Raw genomic sequence first — 17,280 nt, 5'->3', positions numbered from 1 at the left:
AGCCATGCTGTAGGCACCCGCTAGACCGCCTGGACAGCCCGAGCCTTCATCCCCGACCCCTCACGAGGTTCGCTCCCCATTCATCATCTGCCTACTCCTTCATTACATCAACTCTCTTTCATTTCTCAAAGATCGAGTCACCGTCTTACCAAGTCAAAAAATCCATTTGCCAACACCAAATCCAATACAGACCTCCAACGACACCACTTGATAAAGAACCTACCCCGCATTACTCGCGATAACGGTTGATACGCCATCGCGATCGCCATCTCCAAGACAAGGCGAGACAATATGTCCAAAAACCTCATCCACCAAACATGGTCCACATGGCGCGACTGGATCACCCCTGTAACGCATACATCCACATTTCGCGAAACCGGCAAAATCACACCAGAGGAGTTCGTCGCTGCCGGTGATTATCTCGTCTTCAAGTTCCCCTCGTGGCAATGGGCAGATGCATCGACGCCCGCTCAACGAGTGCCTTTTCTACCTCCCGGAAAACAATATCTAGTCACTCGTGGAGTGCCTTGTCATCGGCGGCTGAATGATAATTTCGCGGGTGATTTGCAGGAGGATGTAATCATCAAAGATATGCTTCGCGCCGGACCGGGGAGTAGCGGTGGCGACGGTGACGACGACGGATGGTTACAGACAGGTGGGAAGAGGGAGTATGCCGATACGCAGGAAGCGAAGAGGAAGGATGTGCGGACTGTTGATGAGGCCGGTAATGTCAGTGAGCAGGGAGAGGATGAGGATGAGATTCCGGATATGGAGGATGACGATGACGATGAGGAGGCTATTATTCGTGATCCTTCCTCAGGCCAGTCGGGGACCACAGCGTAAGTCTCCATTATCTATAAGTTAGAACACACTAACGATAACTTCAGTCCCCTGCGAACATATAATCTCTACATCACATACGCCAACTACTACCGCACACCCCGACTTTATCTATCAGGCTACCTCTCCCCCTCCGAACCACTACCCCCACACCTAATGATGGAAGACATTGTCGGCGACTACAAAGACAAAACAGTCACATTAGAAGATTTCCCCTGGTTCGACACCAGCGTGCCCATGGCCACCGTCCATCCATGCCAACACGCCTCCGTCATGAAGATTCTCCTAGACCGCGCAGACGCAGCCCTCAAGATCCGCCGCCAGAAGCTAAAGAAAGCCCGTTCCGCCGACGAGGCAACAAACATCAAATTCGACAGCGGTCTGGAGGGATTGGTCGACGATACTAAAAACTTGTCTCTCGCCGACCGACAACGCAAACTCCAAGACGGAAGTTCACCAAACAACAATGCGATGATGGGCGATGAATGGGAAGTCCTTCAGAACGACGGCAGTCAGTCGGAAGAAGACGAGTTCCAGGCCGCGATTCGCGTGGATCAGTATTTGGTTGTGTTTTTGAAATTTATTTCGAGTGTTACGCCGGGTATAGAGCATGATTTCACGATGGGTGTTTAGACTGAATATGATGTGCAGATATGTTTGGGAGTTGGTCCTTATTTACGCATTTGATTTAGCAAGTCAGAATGATACTCACGCCCTTGATACTCACGCCCTTGATATATGTTTGTCCAAGAAACCTGTGAGATGAAGATAGAGAGGTTGAAGATAGAGAAACCCTAAATCTGCCATTGACAAATACTGTGAACTAACTATGTATGTCAACATCGAAACGAAATAAATGTAGTCTAATGAGTCATAAGAGATCGAAGAAGCGAAGTAATAATAACAAAACAACAAAACGTCTCGTAGAAGAATAAAAAAATATCAAAAGAGATAAAGAAGAGAAGGTCCATTAGTCCGAGCGTCATCTTACTGGCCCTCGTTTACGCGTTGCTCAACCCAGGCACACCGGCACCGGCTCCCTCGCCCTTGCCCTTGGCCTGACCCTGGGACTGAGACGCAAGCACCGTCTCCAGCGCCTCGATTTCTTCAGGTGTAAGGTAGAGTGGATCAGTGGCAGCAGTTCCGTTGTTGGGGCCTTCCTTCTCCTTCTTGTCCTCCTCGGTGTTCTGCTTCTGTGTATCGAGAGGGGCGACGCTTCCTACAGGATTGGATCCCTTGGTTGCGTGGACAGGAGAACCAGGGAAAGAAGGTTCACCAGCGGAGCTGGAAATGGGTGCTGTTGAGCCGGAGGTGTTGAGGGGGTCGATTTCGTCAGTAAGAGAGCGGCCACTAAGGAGTTTGCTGAGTTGGGAGCCGGAGCCGGAGCCGGAGCCAGAACCAGATGAGGAGCCAGAGGAGGAACCCTTCGACACTGGTGCTGGCGGAGTTGGAGGAGTTGGACCTGTAGCAGAGGTAGCTTGGTTGTTGCCAGTCGTGGAACCTGAAGAAGGCAGGGCATCTGGATCAGTGGACTGGGTGTTGTAAGAGCTCTGACTGCCGGAGCTTTCGCCGTTGAGGAGCTTGCTGGTCTACGCACTGTTAGCGAAAGCTAGGATGACCATGTAAGAAGTAAAACTCACGCTATCCAAGGTCAACTTTGCAGCCTGTCCGACTTCTTCAATGATGCTTCTCTTGCGCAGCTATACGTTCTGTCAGCATCAACCTTTCTTTCCACTAGCATCGACCAAGGAGGCTTACACCGCTGGCGAGATCCTTCAAAATCTTCTCAACCTTGTCTAACACACCTTCATTTCCCATCGAGGCTCCATTCAATGCCTCCGACGACGAGCCACTCGGCGCCGGAGCAGTTTGCCCTCCGGCAGTAGATCCTGCGGGTTGTCCCCCGGGAGCAGCTTGTCCGCTAGGAGCAGGTCCTCCAGGAGCGGGTCGTCCCCCGGGAGGAGCTTGTCCTTCAGGAGCAGGACCAGCCGTCAGGGCTGAGGCAGGTCCCTGGGTCAGAGGAGCAGCGAGGACGCTGGTCGCAGGCCCGAAGGCGAGGAGGAAGGTGAGTGCGGTTGTGTACTTCATTTTGATAGTTGGTTTCAAAAAAGCAAACTTAATTGTCGAAAGCAGGAACGAGAAAAGAGTGACTGATAGTTGGAGATTTGAAAGAATGGCTGTTCGCTTGCTTGCTTGTTTTGCTATGAATAAGGATTTTAGAAAATGGGATCCTGCGAGCCCTTTTATGTCCAGTACGACCCAGGGCTCGATTTCGGAGAATGGCGGATTTGCTTTTCGTCGTGTTGGACAATTTCGACCCAAAACGGACATAAGCATCACAGCGACAGACTCTCTGCTGATACCAATCCAACAAAATGAGCCATGCAAGGCAGCACGGAATACGATGGTCGATCGTGATTTGGTTTTGGATGACAGGCCTCTAAAGTAAAACGATCAATATGCGGCTCTTTTGCCTGCATGATGCTGAAGACCAATCCCCAGCGTCATGCTTAAATCAATAGTGCGATGCCAAAGACAATACTAATTGGTTCGATTATCTTGAATAGTATATTAATTAGGAGCTTGGATGGTGATATCATTATAATGAAACAATTTCGATGTAAGGGGTGTTCGGTGTTGCTTGCCCTAATGCAGGGGAAAGACATCTTAGGACGTCCTCACTTTACTTTTCCGTTTTAGAGTTTTGATAGATTAGTTCGATCGCTTTGAATGAATATCATATTGCTCATCGTCTAAGAGCACCTCTTGCAGGTACGTATCAATCTCAAGTGAAAGGATGAACATTTCCAACACGGCATATCGTATACATAACATGGTCCTGGTATCATGAATAGAAAGGGGTACAATGCCCAAAACATGCATACAGATTGGCAGAATATAAATTACATCACAAGAGTGCATGATCTACCCATCCAAATCCATGATGTAGCATGCACTACGAGTCTCGAGAGCTTCTGCCCTGACATGACATTCAATATTGAAAAGGGAATGGTGGCCAAAATCGACCCGCTTCAGTCGGCTATTTAAGTATAGGGGTATAATGCAGGGAAAGATTAATGCAAAGCCAGCTCAGCACTGTCCAAAAGCAGTGCCAAAATTAGTCGAAGGCTTCAGCTTCAACTCGAAATCTGGTTCGTTGTCGCCGCCTGCGGTGTCATCCTCCGAATCCACTTCTTCTTCCGTAGCGAATGACCTTCCAATCACTTTCTTAGCTTCATCAAGGAGCTTCTGGTCTAGCTGTAAGAGAAAAGCGCTGTCGGCTCCTTCGTTGTTTTCTAATGTGAGAGGTCCCTGCAAGGCTGGATCCTCATCAACCTCCATGACGGGAAAGTAAGAATCTCCATTTTCCACCGGTTGCTTTGTCACGACAGGTGCTAATGGGGCTTCTTCTTCCTCCATCTCTGCCTCTCCTAACGTCATTTCATTTGGCGATAGATTGCTGGCTTCGGTTTCTGTGCCAAGGATTGCCATCGGCGTGTGGCCTGCGTTTCTAACAAGATTTTCGTCGGGCGGCCCAAGATCAGACAATTTTAGTTTGAGAGGTGACTTCCCATCAGTTCCCGGTTTAGGTGCATCAGGTTCGTCTTTCGGGGGTGATGATGTTGGAGAAATGGAGGTTGGAGGTGTCATAACCTTGGCAACCACATCTGGCGGAAGCGCTGTCGACTTCAAGGTAATTCCATCGAGTTGACTATCGACTTTCTCAATAGGAACTGGCATGCTGATACGGCCCGTTCGATCAAACAGCTGGGGTGAAAGTGCGGCGTCGAGTGAAGCACTAAAACCGAAACCATTCGCTTCAGTTGGAGCCAAAAACAATGTCGACTGCACATCAAAATCATCTTCTCCAGGGAAAACACGGGTTGGCCGGCGTGATCCTGGTAGAGGTCCTTCCCAGACATGGTGTTCTTGTGTATCTCTACTTGCATTCGAAGATCCGTTCGATTCCCATAAGCCGGTTTTGCTTACTCCGCCGCTCTTGAGACTGAAACTTGATCGGAAATGATTCGAATACGATCGAACATTGTTTCCCCCCGCCGCGGCTTCCAGCTCTGCAATCCTCGATTTGAGCAATGACCGTTCCATTTCCCATAGCTTTCGTTCCTCCGAGAATAATAATCGCTCACGTTCGAAATGTAATCGCTGGCTTTCCAATAGCGATCGGGACTGGTCGACATAAACACTCAGTTCTCTGTATGTATTCTCTTTCGCTGCTTTGTTGGCTGCCCGAGCGGCTTGAAAGGCTGAATCTAGGTAGGGGTTGCTGGACGCAACAGATCGTGCACGGCGTACAGGAACGAGAGGGTGCGAGAAGCGGACTTCTTTAAACGAGGCCGAATGGCTGTCCTGGCTCAACGGACTCTTCAACGAAGGCTGCGACATTTTCGTTTGCTGTTGTATTTATAAATTGGTGTGATGCTGATTGTTTCTCTTGACTCAAACCGTCCCGCAGTCTGAAAGCTGAACCGAATGAAAAGGTGATAATCGGATAATTGAGAAGATGTTAAGATGAACGTAATTTAGCCTCGGGTAGATTGTGAATTGTGAATTGTAGCGTCGTGCTGGGGTTTGTGTGTCTATTGATTCGATAGGCTCAGGCTGTTAGATTAGTTGATAGACCGATTATTAGTGGATAGTACGTGCGCTGTTATCGGCTCCGCACGATGGATGCATGTGCGCTCGAAGGATTGTGGACCCTTTTCACTCCGAATGACAATTCCTGGATGACCTTGTTGAGCCCGAATCCACTGATCTGAAGCTGTCGTGTCGTGTTTGCCACTGTAGATAACTCCTTGCAAATGATGAGCGATTTTGAGAATGATAGTCGTTTGTTCGGTGGGAGATGTTTGCACGTAGGTCAAACAGTTGAGTTTAGTCAGGAAAAATCGGGGACCGAATACCCACTTTCGAAGTCTACGAGATCCACTCCAGGCACAAGAGCCTGAGATGGTGAGAGTCCTTCCAAAGGTTCAAGAAGAGAGAGGGTTAGGGATACGGCAGTTGACGGACCACGAGTGTCGCTGGTGCCTGATCATTGAATGCCTTGAGTTGGGTCGCTATGATCGATCTTGAGTCGATTTGTCGTGGGGTGCAGCTAGCTGTACCTGTTCGCAGTCTTCGATGACCGCAATGAGGAGAAGTATACAATCAGTTGTTGGTTCTCATTTGCATTTCTCTTTCCTGTCTTCTGGTAGATGACTGGTTGAAGAGTGTGTGAGTCAAATAGTCCCTGATCAGTCAGTGAGAGTCAGTCAACTGTCATCCCGACCGGATTGTGGGGAAGCTCACTGATTCAGACGAGCTCAGGCACAACGTGGCACGTCACACCGTTGCGCTTAGTCCCTGAATGAAGATATGAAGAGGGTAGAAGGGAAGAAATCTCAGGTACAAGATACAACTAGTAAGATATTGAATATATCAGAAAGCGAAAGAAAAAAGCCATCGAAAGATTGTCCTTCTGGTCGCGAGAAAAGAAGGACAGCCACCCATGTGACTGGCTACGTCATTTCTGGGGATCTTCATCTGCTGCTATGACCACGGTAGTATGATAGCCATCCCGTTAGATTACTATGGTATGATAGACAATCACTCAGTTGATCCACGTAATTCATCATCCCGGTGCCTCGACACGACCTCGGAATGGCTGCTCATCCATGAATATATATATCATGGTTCCAGATGTATGAATCTGGATAGGTAGCGGTCCAGGTCCATCTGGCCCATGCTAGATGCAAGCCATACCTTGTCATATATTCAAACTGACTGTTTGCTTTATGATATGGTCACTAAACCTGTTTTATATAGCCGTCGATACTGATGTAACTATTTTGGTGCAACACCTTGAACACCAACCCGAATATTTATCGTCAATCGAGTCATTACCACCTCTGGGATCGAATTAACAATAGTGGACCTACCTAGGTCATGTATATCCCCGCATGTCTTAGGCTATGTATGTGTCAGGAAAGGTCTGGTTTGACATCATACAATCCGGAGATCTGCCGAGTTGACACCTCTTCATTAGTTTTGACCGTTCTAGAAGCTAATTAGACTTTATCCGGCATAGTCAAGAACACAAAATGCCCATTACATATGCGGACTCGATATTGAGCGAGTAATTAGACGCAGAAAAGCAGCCATGTCAACGCTCTACTTACATAGTAAGAGGTATGATAACCAAAGATTAACTTCGAATGTACCTGGAGAGGCATTTAGGGTTTCAGAGTTTGTACCTTCAACGTTGGTGCTGAACAGGTCGTAGCAACGAGTTATTTTGGTCCATACCCCATTCCAGTCTGTCCTAATAACATTTGAAACCCTTAAATCTGTCTCAGTAGATATGATACTCAACTCGGAAACACTACTATTATACCATGTGTCTATTGAGCCTCCAGAAAGTGTCCTTCTCTGTGGACTCCATAGACACCAAGGAACTAGTGTCTTCCTAGGGCTAATATTGCGGAATCACAGAGGCCACGAGGCGACAGACTTGAGAAATGAGGAGTACTAACTTATCATTTTCCAGTCGAAGGGTTTCAGGTTTGTTATGGCAAGGCTGCCTCAAGCCCTAATAATCGGCCAATGAAATCATGTCTCATACTGACAACCCTACCTTCAAGTTACAGGTGATTCCCCCATCTGAGATCGAAATCGTTCCATCGGAGTTTATCTTGTACTGTAATGGCCTTTCCACAGCATGTGTATTTGATAACAGCTACAAGAGGTCTCCAAGAGGTTGATATAAGCAGTCTACTGTCGGGCACAATCGCAAGCCCAACCTTAACCGATGTAAGCCAGGTCAAGGTGTCATAGACTAGGTCATCCATCCACGATGATTAATTGTACTTGATAAGTACCGAGGGTTTCCTGATACTGCGCAGCTCAACTTTCGCAGTAGACTTGACAGAACAGTACAGGGGTAAGGTTTGCTCATACCTGACACTGTAACAAATGATTATCTTTCAGGTTTTGTAATAATCGGCTTGAGGATCTGAAATGAGGCGAACATCTTGGGTAAAGCCTGTCATTTTGCCCGTAACGTCGAGCTGCGTAATTCAAAGAATGCAAGGCAACCGACTAGCTCTTATGAGGAACGAATCCGGTCTATTAATCACTCTCTGTTACCCAGGAAATGACCGAACAGCCCAGATTTTGATGCAAAGGCACTCCTCAAAGCCAATAGGCTTTTGGGCAGCCTATAACACAACACCCGACGATTCGCCCGGGCTTGGCTGAACGGACTCTAATGGAGCGATTTCATAGAACACCTGGCTGAATTGCTGGAAATGTCATAATACTGACAGGCGAATATCGAGAGCAGCCAGTGAAAAGTTAGCATTACTTGCCTAGCATCGCCATTTGTTGTCATTGGCTGCCAGCTAGGCAACTTCGAGAGGAATTCAGCTAGAAGCCCCATTAATCATGCGGTTGCCTTCGCCTGGGCATTGTGGGCAATCTATCAAGCATTGGATCAACCTATACTAGTACTCGAACATGCAATGCAATCCACGCCATCAGTGGCTGCATGCTGACCGCTGAGAGCCTGAGATACTTACTATGGAGTAGTCAGTGGAGAACGTAGCGTATTTCAGATTCTTGTGGAGACTATGGTGACCCAAACGCTGACAAACACCGGCTTCTAGCATGGGCAGCCTGTCACACATGGTTCTAGGCAGATTTTTCACTGATTCTTATTCCGCTCACGGTGGCGCCTCGAAACCGAAGGCAGTGGGGGGTCCTCTTTGCCCCTTTGAGTTTGTAGCCTGCGGGCTCGAAAATCAGAAAAAACGTACGCAAGGTGGAGCGTAAGAAAGCGGGTCTTGAATCTTATCTCCTATTCAGACTTGAAGGTAAGATCGTTTCATACAATACCCCTTAGCTAAGAAGCCAGGGTAACCCGTTCAAATGTAGCTCATTGCTTTTGATGCGAAACTCTAGACTGATTACCGGTACAGTAAGCCAGACTGATGGTCCGAATTGAGTCAATTGGCCAATTTGACAGAACAAAGCCTAGGCAGAACCCTCAGTCTATAACAAACGAAGCTATCGTAGACACTAGCTGATCTGGTTAGATTCGACGTGAACTGCGCAGACCGCTCTTTATTTGTGGGCCATTGGAGTTGCATTGACGAATTGATCTTGTTCCGTTGATTTTGAGTTCTCGAATGTGGATTCGTGCGAGCTTATCCTAGTCGTGGAGACATTGTTCAGTATATTAGCAAATTCGAGTAACTCAGTAACAGAGAGAGTTACGGTCGATGTCAGATGAATAAGAATGGAGAGAAAGAGTCTACGAGAGTGAAGTTGGGAAGAAGTTGGGAAGTTGCTTGCTTTTTCGGGAGGAAGGGAGGCATGCCGTATTCGTACTAGATTAAATGACTGCCAAAGGCTGCACTTGCCACTCTAGAATTTCTTTATTCAAGCTCAAAAAAAAAATAGTTTGACAATTTGACCGCTAAATGTTCTTGACGAATCCAACTTCCACAACCCGGTCAGCCTGCACATTCAAGTGCTGCACTTTGTTGCTAGTCACGTCGCGGACATACAGGAAGATCATTAACACAAGCCTCTTGAAAATGTTCGTTCCTGGCGCAATACGAAGATGCTCCTTGCCAACAATATAGATCACTTGGGACTTGAATGCACGTTGCAAAGCTTCTGACTCTGCTACCTTACTGTTGTCAGTTGCCGAAGGAGTAGATGATTTAGACGTCTCATTGTCCAAAAACTCCCGGATCAAATCCAGAACAAGAACGCCCAAATCTGGGGTGATGACTTCATCGGTATAGCCATGTCGCACTATCAGCCGGAAGGTATTTGGAATTGCATGTTTGCTACCATCTTCCGTGCCATAGGTAAAGCAACGACCGATGGTATACCGTTCATTTGGTGGAACAGTAGGCACATCGAGTGCTCTCAGATGGAAGAAAACAGAGACATCAGGCGCCGCGCCGAACTTTTGCAGAAAATGAAGGAAGACGGGCGGGGTGGTGCTCGAAAGACCAGCCTTGTCAAAGAAAATGCCCAAACCGTTGATTGGGACAATCGTGGAATCGCCAAATTTTGATTGTAGAGCAAGTTGACCTTGTTTTAATGTTGTCGTCTGAGATAATGGAACGTTGTCGGAGTTTTCGGCTTTCCACTGTCGTTCTTTGCCATAGCGCCATAACACAAAAAGCAGGGTCAAGGCAACAGCAATCATGAGAGTGACCCAAGCTCCATGTGGAACTTTGCTGAGTGCAGATGACAAGAACATGCCATCCCAAAGACCAAAGACTATGAAAACTGGAAGAACAAGGTATATGGGGAATCTCCAAACAACCACGGCGACGATTGCGACCATACAGGTAGTCAAAAAGGAGACCAAAATGACGCAAGATCCATAGGCTTCTCCAAGAGCAGTGGTCTGGAATTGTTAGGGCTCGGTTTCATGAGGCTGTGCAACAAGCATGCTTACATTCGTATAGACGGCCGTCACAATTACTGTTCCAATCATCATGATCCAATTCGCCAGGGGGATATAGACCTGCCCGTGGAATAACTTCGAGGTATGAACAACTTCGACTTGAGGAAAGTACGAAAGTTTCATGATTTGAGACAGAAGCTGTGATGAGATTGTCAGTAATGTATGTTCGAAGATGCAGTCTTCAGCCATACCTGAAATGAACCCGTAATGACGGCCTGGCTAGCAACAATGCAAGCAAGAATTGCTACGATCAGACTGGGGTAGAGCATCCCCGGTGGAACGGTCAAATAGAATGGATTGGCATAAACAGTCGGATCAACCATCATATGGGCGCCTTGTCCAATATACTATGTCAAAGTTAGTCAATGAGTTTGACATGGATGGTACTTCAACTGACTGATATCAATAGACATGGATATACGAAGAACAGCCACGAAATCTGCACGGCTCTATTTCAGATGTTATCAGCCTGCTAGGTCCTGGCAATACGATATTAGACCACGATACCTTTTGGAAAAAGCACCGAGATCAGCAAATAGTGTCTCTACTCCGGTAAAAGCAAGCAAGATTCCTCCTAGTTGAACCCATCCATCGTGTCGGTTTCGGACAAGAAATGCGCCAGCAAAATATGGTGAAAAGGCCTTGAAGACAGAAGCGTCGTATTGAACAAGATTCTATGCACATCATTGTCAACCACTTGACTCACAACGATAGGATTCAGCAGTCTCTTACATAGATTCCAAAACTCAAGTTGAAGAACATCCACAGTATAACGATTGGAGCGAACGTGTTAGCAATCCTCCCCGTTCCGAACGGTTGTATAAGGAAGACCAGGACGATAATGGCGCATGAAACACCGACGACTGTGGACTGCGAGATATTGGAATTGACAACGGTTATTCTGGACCAGCCCTCATCGATCAGTCTCACATGCAGCGAATGCCATGGGTTAGTGCTTACCCTTGAATTGCTCCAAGCAGTGACTGTGCTGGGGTAAGAATACCATCTAAATCAATTCCTTTCAGCAAGAGTAACCCTTTGTCTAGATTGGTGTTTGATAAGCATACCGGCCAGTAGAAGTGCCACGCCAAAGACACCCACAACCTTGAATATGATCCCCATGGTCACACTTTTTTCCATCCAAGAACGAATGAAAAGATTGGGCTTGGGCATGTCTTGGTCTTGATATCTCTCTATACGAACCAACTTGCGTTGGCGGGGGTCACGCTGAATCAGATTGGCCTACATCGGTCCTTCAATCAGCGTCTGCTGTGCAACTGGTGCTTCCCAGATGAGACCCAACTTACATATCGAGATATAAGCGAATACAACGCGAAAGTACCACCCTCTCCTTCATCATCGGCATTCAACACGATCACAACATACTTGATAGTCACCATGATGGTCAAGGCCCAGATGATGAGGGATGTGGCACCGAGAACATCGTCCTGGCTGGGGTTGTCGCTAAAGGTAGACGAAAAGACGTATAGAGGGCTTGTGCCGATGTCGCCGTATATGACCCCGAGTGATTGATAGGCGAGCCTATACACGATCTCCTTAGCCTTTCGCCTGGAAGAAACAAGCTGCTTATTCTCACAAAGATATCCACTCACCATGCTAGCTGCCATCCACTAAAGGTCTGCTTCTTGTGAAAGTCCCTCTCGTCGACACAATCATCCTTCTCATTGACAGACGCCGTCTCGACATCTCCGTCTTTGACAGTAGACCGGCGACGCAGGGATTTGTCTTCATGCCCTGGGTGTCTTGCGGAGAAAACACCACCGCCAGTGGATGGCATATAGATCTGCTCATCAATCTGATCGGTGGACTCGCTTGAACTGCCCATCACTTCTAAAGCTTCCAAGCAATGGCCAAGGAGTTGAATTATCGGGAAGGAGGAGAAAGCAATGCGACCGACACTGAACTGCAGTACAGCGGGCTTGTCGAGTGTCTTTAAGTCCTGAGCTCATAGCTCAAATTTTTCTATAGTTCGTATTAAGATCAACCAACGTCAAGCACATGGTTATTGCAGAAAACCAATCAATCGAATATTTCTTATCTGTAGCCCTACTGAGCCAAGAATTAATTGGATTAGATATTCTCCTGTAGTGTGTAAATCCCTCATCCATGCTCAGCCACAGGGAACAATGAAGCAAAATTGTATCGTCGAGATAAATCCCGCATCTACCATACTAACTTTCGCTATGTCGCGATCTAGATATCCTAGGGTTAGGGCTTTTTGTTCACCAAGGTCCCGCTTCCCCATTGACGGCCGCCCAAATAGTAATTTCGCTCCACATCTCCCAAGATTAACAACTTTGAATCAACAACGTCCCTCAACCTTCACAAGACTTTCCCAGCATTTCTCTCAATTCCTGATCAAAGACGCCGAAGATTAATTCTTTTGTCAAATCTGCAATCCCTCACATGGCAATCTCCCACTAATGCACACGTGGGTGTCAGCCTACCATAGGAGATTGAACGATGGGCCAAGTACGGAGTTGCGCGAATTATTTCGTCCAACCCCAGATATATGAGCTATTCGCTGCCCCTCAGCAAGACCACTACGGACTGATAAGAGCTTGTGGTGGATGAATAAATTTGTTGTCTAATCGATATTCTTACGCTCAGGTACAAAGCTCATTGGTTTTGCTTCTTTCATACTTCTGTTTAAAAGCAAAGCAGGCCCCTTCTTCTTGCTTTTTTTGGGCTTCAATGATTTCTTCCACGAAGAGAAATATTACTAACACCTTGAGGTTGGTTACCGGCCAACTTTGAGGCTGGCAGCCTGGTTTATAGGACATGGCTTCGTTTCACGAGGCCATATCGGCTTCTACTTTTTAAACCCCAAGGTCTTATCATGAGACAGACACACAATGCCTACCAAAGCCTATGCCATGCTGGATAATGATTCTTTTTTCGAACTTGCGGAGCTCGCCGGTCCGACACAAACCGTTCACCTTTCCCATCATCACCTCGACCCGGGCTTAGGCGCTGGTTGCCTTCTGTCGGCGACTTCTAGAAGTGAGATGACCTTGTTCGAGAACGCTAGAAGAAGGCTACGATAGCCTTGTCTAATGAAGAATGAAAATGTCTGCCTGATGACTCAGGCTGACTATAGCTCGCGATACATGTGACATACCTATGACCATGTATCATCCTGTACGACGTACACTTTCAGCTGGGATAATCATATCGACGTTACCCTAGGTATGTGCTCATCCTGATGCAGGGACCCTTCATTGAGTTTGGTTCCGTGTAATATGCGTACATGTAAGTAAGCCAACATCTAGCTTTGGCTCCTTTCGATGTTTGCAGGGTCCGGTTATGTGTCCTTATTAGACCCCTGTCACAGCGTACAGCTTCGAATGCCGTGCACGGATTCTAGAGGCTCTGACCCATCTCAAGTATACTTCGCTTGTGAACATGTCTGCAGATACGCGTCACACACCATTACGTACACCAAATTTGGTTAATAGATCGACCTTCGTCCGGTACTACGTACACTTTGTACGTAAAGAGGTAAGGCTGAAATCCGTGTCTTGACTCCGTCCATAGGAAAGGAAACTCTGAAACTTTGCCTGACCAGGTACCAGCAAATTGGGGCTGGTTTTTAGGTTGCGAAAGATTCTCCACTTCCTACGGCAGGGCATTACACTGTATACCTTCAAGATATAGCTATACACACTACATAACACATCTACTAGCTACCATTTGATTGATTAGATCATAGTATCTAGCCTACTTAGTTAGTCATGTTGATTCGGGCAGCGTTTTGGAAGACCGACGCAGCAGTGTGGAGACAAGGCTGAGAACCAGGCCCATCGACCTCGGAGGATAACTTGCAGAAAACATTCTATTTATCGATCCCATGGGCGTATTTAAAGTGTTTGCTGAATCGAATATAAATACAATAATTCCTTCCAGTTTACGAAACTGGTTTTAACCCGGGTGCAAGAATTTAGCAGGGACGGAATACCTAGCGGTTGCCTTGCATCGTGCGAACCATCTGTGTTCATTTCACTTGCGGCTCAAATGCCTAATGCGAAATTCCAAACAGCCTTGCTGTAACAATTCACATTCAGATCTCAAAATGTATAAAAGTCAGCTCAATAATCTTCATCTGAATTGTCAGAACCTACAAAAACCACAGTCGCTCTCATATAGCTGGCCTACTGAGTCTGAAAGTAAGCAAACCCTTCCGTCTCTTGTGATTCGTCACCTGACCAGATGGCAACTTGGAATACCGCCACACGCCACAAACATGCCTCTGAAATCGGATGATCGGACTCAGAGGCAGCAATCAGAGTGCCAAAAGACTGACTGGTTTTTAGTATGACTCTATGAGAATATACGCGATTTAGAACATGTGCAATCGCTGTCGTTGTGATCTTTCACTCAGTCACTACTGTTTCTTTGCATTGCGCATCACCTAGGCCATCAACACGTTATATTGATCCTTTGCATGGTGGCATTTTGTTGATTACTATCATATACAAAAATTAGTGTTCTGTGCATATGTGCCGACAGATAGTTTGCAAAAATGAGTAATAGAAGGTAAGTTTTTTTGCCTATCCACTGCCTTTCTGTCTCGGAACTGACATTAGCCAGTTCACCGGGAACACAACCAGAAACTCTCCATGATCTCAACCCTCTCACAGAGGCTTCTTTGCGAGTCTCCCAAAAGCAATACCGAAATGCTCTCTCACCTTCTGAAAGATCAAGTACTATGGAGAATTCTCCTACTGCTGCTACTCGCTTCAAAGAGCTACATGTTCAGAATCGCTATTTGAGTCAAGACAATGAAGTCTCAAGCAACGTGGCCCAGAGAAGTCTACGCGACAACGAGAATGGCTCTCCGGTGCTCTTGAGCCAGGGTCTTGCTGTATTCGACCAAACATTTACACAATTGCCAAAAAATGATGAAGACGCGTCTTCAGACTCTCGTACTGTTTCTGTTGCTTCTTTTTATCAACAAGATGCGAAGCCGGTAGCAGCCGCCTATCAGCCTGTCGACMAAGCCAGTGGCATATTTTTGCAACCTGAGACGCATCCAATAACCGAAGAGCAACTAGTAAATGAAGTCAGAGCGATCTACGCAGGGCTAGTCATGGTCGAGAAAAAATGTATCGAGATTGTCAAACAACAGAACGAAAACCCTGGCGAATTAACTGTACTACAATGGCAAGCCCTCACTGCACTGCATAGAACACTTTTGCACGAGCATTTCGACTTTTTCCTTGCCTCAAATCACCCTGCGGCAAGCGATGCGTTGAAAGGATTAGCCAAAGCCTACTCGATGCCAGCGAGGATGTGGAGATACGGCATACATTCTTTCTTGGAGCTGCTGCGAAAGAAATTGCCATTGTCACTTGATCACATGCTCACCTTCATCTGTATGGCGTATGCAATTATGACGCTCTTGCTAGAGAGTGTCCCACAATTTGAGGAGACGTGGATTGAGTGCCTGGGAGATTTAGCACGCTACAGGATGGCGATTGAAGAGGCGGACATGCGGGATAGAGAAATCTACACTGGAGTAGCTCGGTACTGGTATACCAAGGCCGCCGACCTTAATCCAGATATCGGCCGGGTCCAGCATCATCTAGCAGTGCTCGCTAGGCCAAATGTGCTACAACAGCTGTTCTATTATTCCAAGGCTTTAATTAGTGTTCAGCCTTTTACCAACGCGCGTGATAGTATCTTGCTCCTGTTTGGACCGCTCCTCGACCCCGCCAAGGCTGCGACAAAATATTCAAAATACTACCCCAAAGCCTTGACTATCTTTGTTGAAGCGCATGGTATATTATTCACGAGGCAGGATATCCCTACGTTTTTGAGACTGGCCAATGAGTTCTTGTCTCAGCTTGATAGACATGCGGGTGTAGTTGGTCCTCTATTCCGAGAACAGGGTGTATACATCACGGCTTCTAATTACGCTGCTATATTCGACTATGGTCATGACGATGCAGAAAATTCGGCTATATTCAATGAGGCTGGGCTTACCCAGGAGGCAAAATTAGATATTCTCGAGAAAGCATATTATCATTGGCAAAAGCCTAGTTGTCGCCAAGTCGGCATCGATCTTCGGGTATCCAAAGATGCAAAGATCAGCAGTAGTGGCGAGGTGGTCTCTTTAGCATCCCATTTTGCATTTACCACTTTGGATGGCGTTCTTGCTCGTCTCGGTGACCGGAACACGCTGCCGAGTATCCACGTTTCTCTAGCTTTCCTTTGGTGTCTCGCAATGGTCCCGGAAAGCATGACCCGTATTCAAGCGGACGTTCCTTGGGAACGACTCGCAACGTATTTGAACACATTGATCACGCCGGATACTAATATCTCCGAAATTGAAAACGCAGAGTTCCCTGCACAGGAGACAGGAGCGTCGCGCCAACTGCCAGAGGATTTTTTGATTCATGGTCTTTCTTGGAGTAGATTATACTACCCGCCGGGCTTCTTTAGTGAAATGGCCGAAGACGATGAGCGCTCGATTGAGCTTCCATCTGTGATTGTCCCGCGGACTCGACGATGTTTGTGGTTGGGAAGTAAGATTGCCAAGGTATGTCTTGTCCTCCCTTTATGCTCTCTGCTAATACGAACTCTAACGCTTTACTTATAGTTCAACTGCTGGCTAGCCTACGACTCCGAGGAACGCAGGTTCTGCGCAACTCCATTTGCACACGAACTCGCTGCACTGTCCGCACAGCATCAACTCCTTCCTCAGGCAGCAAGCACAGAGGCCGCATCATCGGGACAACAGCAACGCTCTCTTCAATCATCGAGCAGAAAAACCGATACGGATATCGAAATGGCAGAAGCCTGACTCGTGGTAAGCATTTCTGGTGGTTTATTCTCCTTACGTTTCATTTCTTTCGATCCGGCATATATAGCGAATTGTATTCGAGCATGTATTTTATGTCTTCTCGTCTTGTTGCTTCTTTTTCTATTTT

At 47.0% G+C, this 17,280-nt stretch overlaps 5 protein-coding genes across 5 annotated transcripts; 2 read left to right on the top strand and 3 right to left on the bottom strand.

Moving 5' to 3' along the window:
* Positions 1 to 291: 291 nt before the first annotated feature.
* Positions 292 to 1,473, top strand: BHQ10_007748 (uncharacterized protein; the record flags this gene model as incomplete). The annotated part of the gene is made up of 2 exons (XM_040880477.1): positions 292 to 839; positions 888 to 1,473. The coding sequence occupies 2 exons, from the start codon at positions 292 to 294 to the stop codon at positions 1,471 to 1,473; spliced, it is 1,134 nt and encodes a 377-aa protein (XP_040736251.1).
* A 368-nt stretch (positions 1,474 to 1,841) lies between these two features.
* On the bottom strand, positions 1,842 to 2,928 carry BHQ10_007747 (uncharacterized protein; the record flags this gene model as incomplete). Its single annotated transcript, XM_040880476.1, has 3 exons — positions 1,842 to 2,429; positions 2,481 to 2,540; positions 2,599 to 2,928. The coding sequence occupies 3 exons, from the start codon at positions 2,926 to 2,928 to the stop codon at positions 1,842 to 1,844; spliced, it is 978 nt and encodes a 325-aa protein (XP_040736250.1).
* Positions 2,929 to 3,930: 1,002 nt separating this feature from the next.
* Positions 3,931 to 5,244, bottom strand: BHQ10_007746 (uncharacterized protein; the record flags this gene model as incomplete). Its single annotated transcript, XM_040880475.1, has 1 exon — positions 3,931 to 5,244. One exon carries the CDS (start codon positions 5,242 to 5,244, stop codon positions 3,931 to 3,933), a length of 1,314 nt encoding a protein of 437 aa, XP_040736249.1.
* Positions 5,245 to 9,316: 4,072 nt separating this feature from the next.
* Positions 9,317 to 12,173, bottom strand: BHQ10_007745 (uncharacterized protein; the record flags this gene model as incomplete). Its single annotated transcript, XM_040880474.1, has 10 exons — positions 9,317 to 10,267; positions 10,319 to 10,465; positions 10,519 to 10,674; positions 10,725 to 10,776; positions 10,835 to 11,001; positions 11,060 to 11,228; positions 11,288 to 11,333; positions 11,395 to 11,569; positions 11,635 to 11,896; positions 11,941 to 12,173. The coding sequence occupies 10 exons, from the start codon at positions 12,171 to 12,173 to the stop codon at positions 9,317 to 9,319; spliced, it is 2,358 nt and encodes a 785-aa protein (XP_040736248.1).
* Positions 12,174 to 15,056: 2,883 nt separating this feature from the next.
* On the top strand, positions 15,057 to 17,153 carry BHQ10_007744 (uncharacterized protein; the record flags this gene model as incomplete). The annotated part of the gene is made up of 2 exons (XM_040880473.1): positions 15,057 to 16,889; positions 16,950 to 17,153. The coding sequence occupies 2 exons, from the start codon at positions 15,057 to 15,059 to the stop codon at positions 17,151 to 17,153; spliced, it is 2,037 nt and encodes a 678-aa protein (XP_040736247.1).
* Between the last annotated feature and the right edge of the window lie 127 nt (positions 17,154 to 17,280).

This window comes from Talaromyces amestolkiae (genome assembly GCF_001896365.1).
Source record: "Talaromyces amestolkiae strain CIB chromosome Unknown scaffold16.1, whole genome shotgun sequence".
Lineage (NCBI taxonomy): Eukaryota > Fungi > Ascomycota > Eurotiomycetes > Eurotiales > Trichocomaceae > Talaromyces > Talaromyces amestolkiae.
The sequence above is the reverse complement of the archived record's forward strand: the minus strand, read 5'-3'. Positions and strand labels throughout refer to the sequence as shown.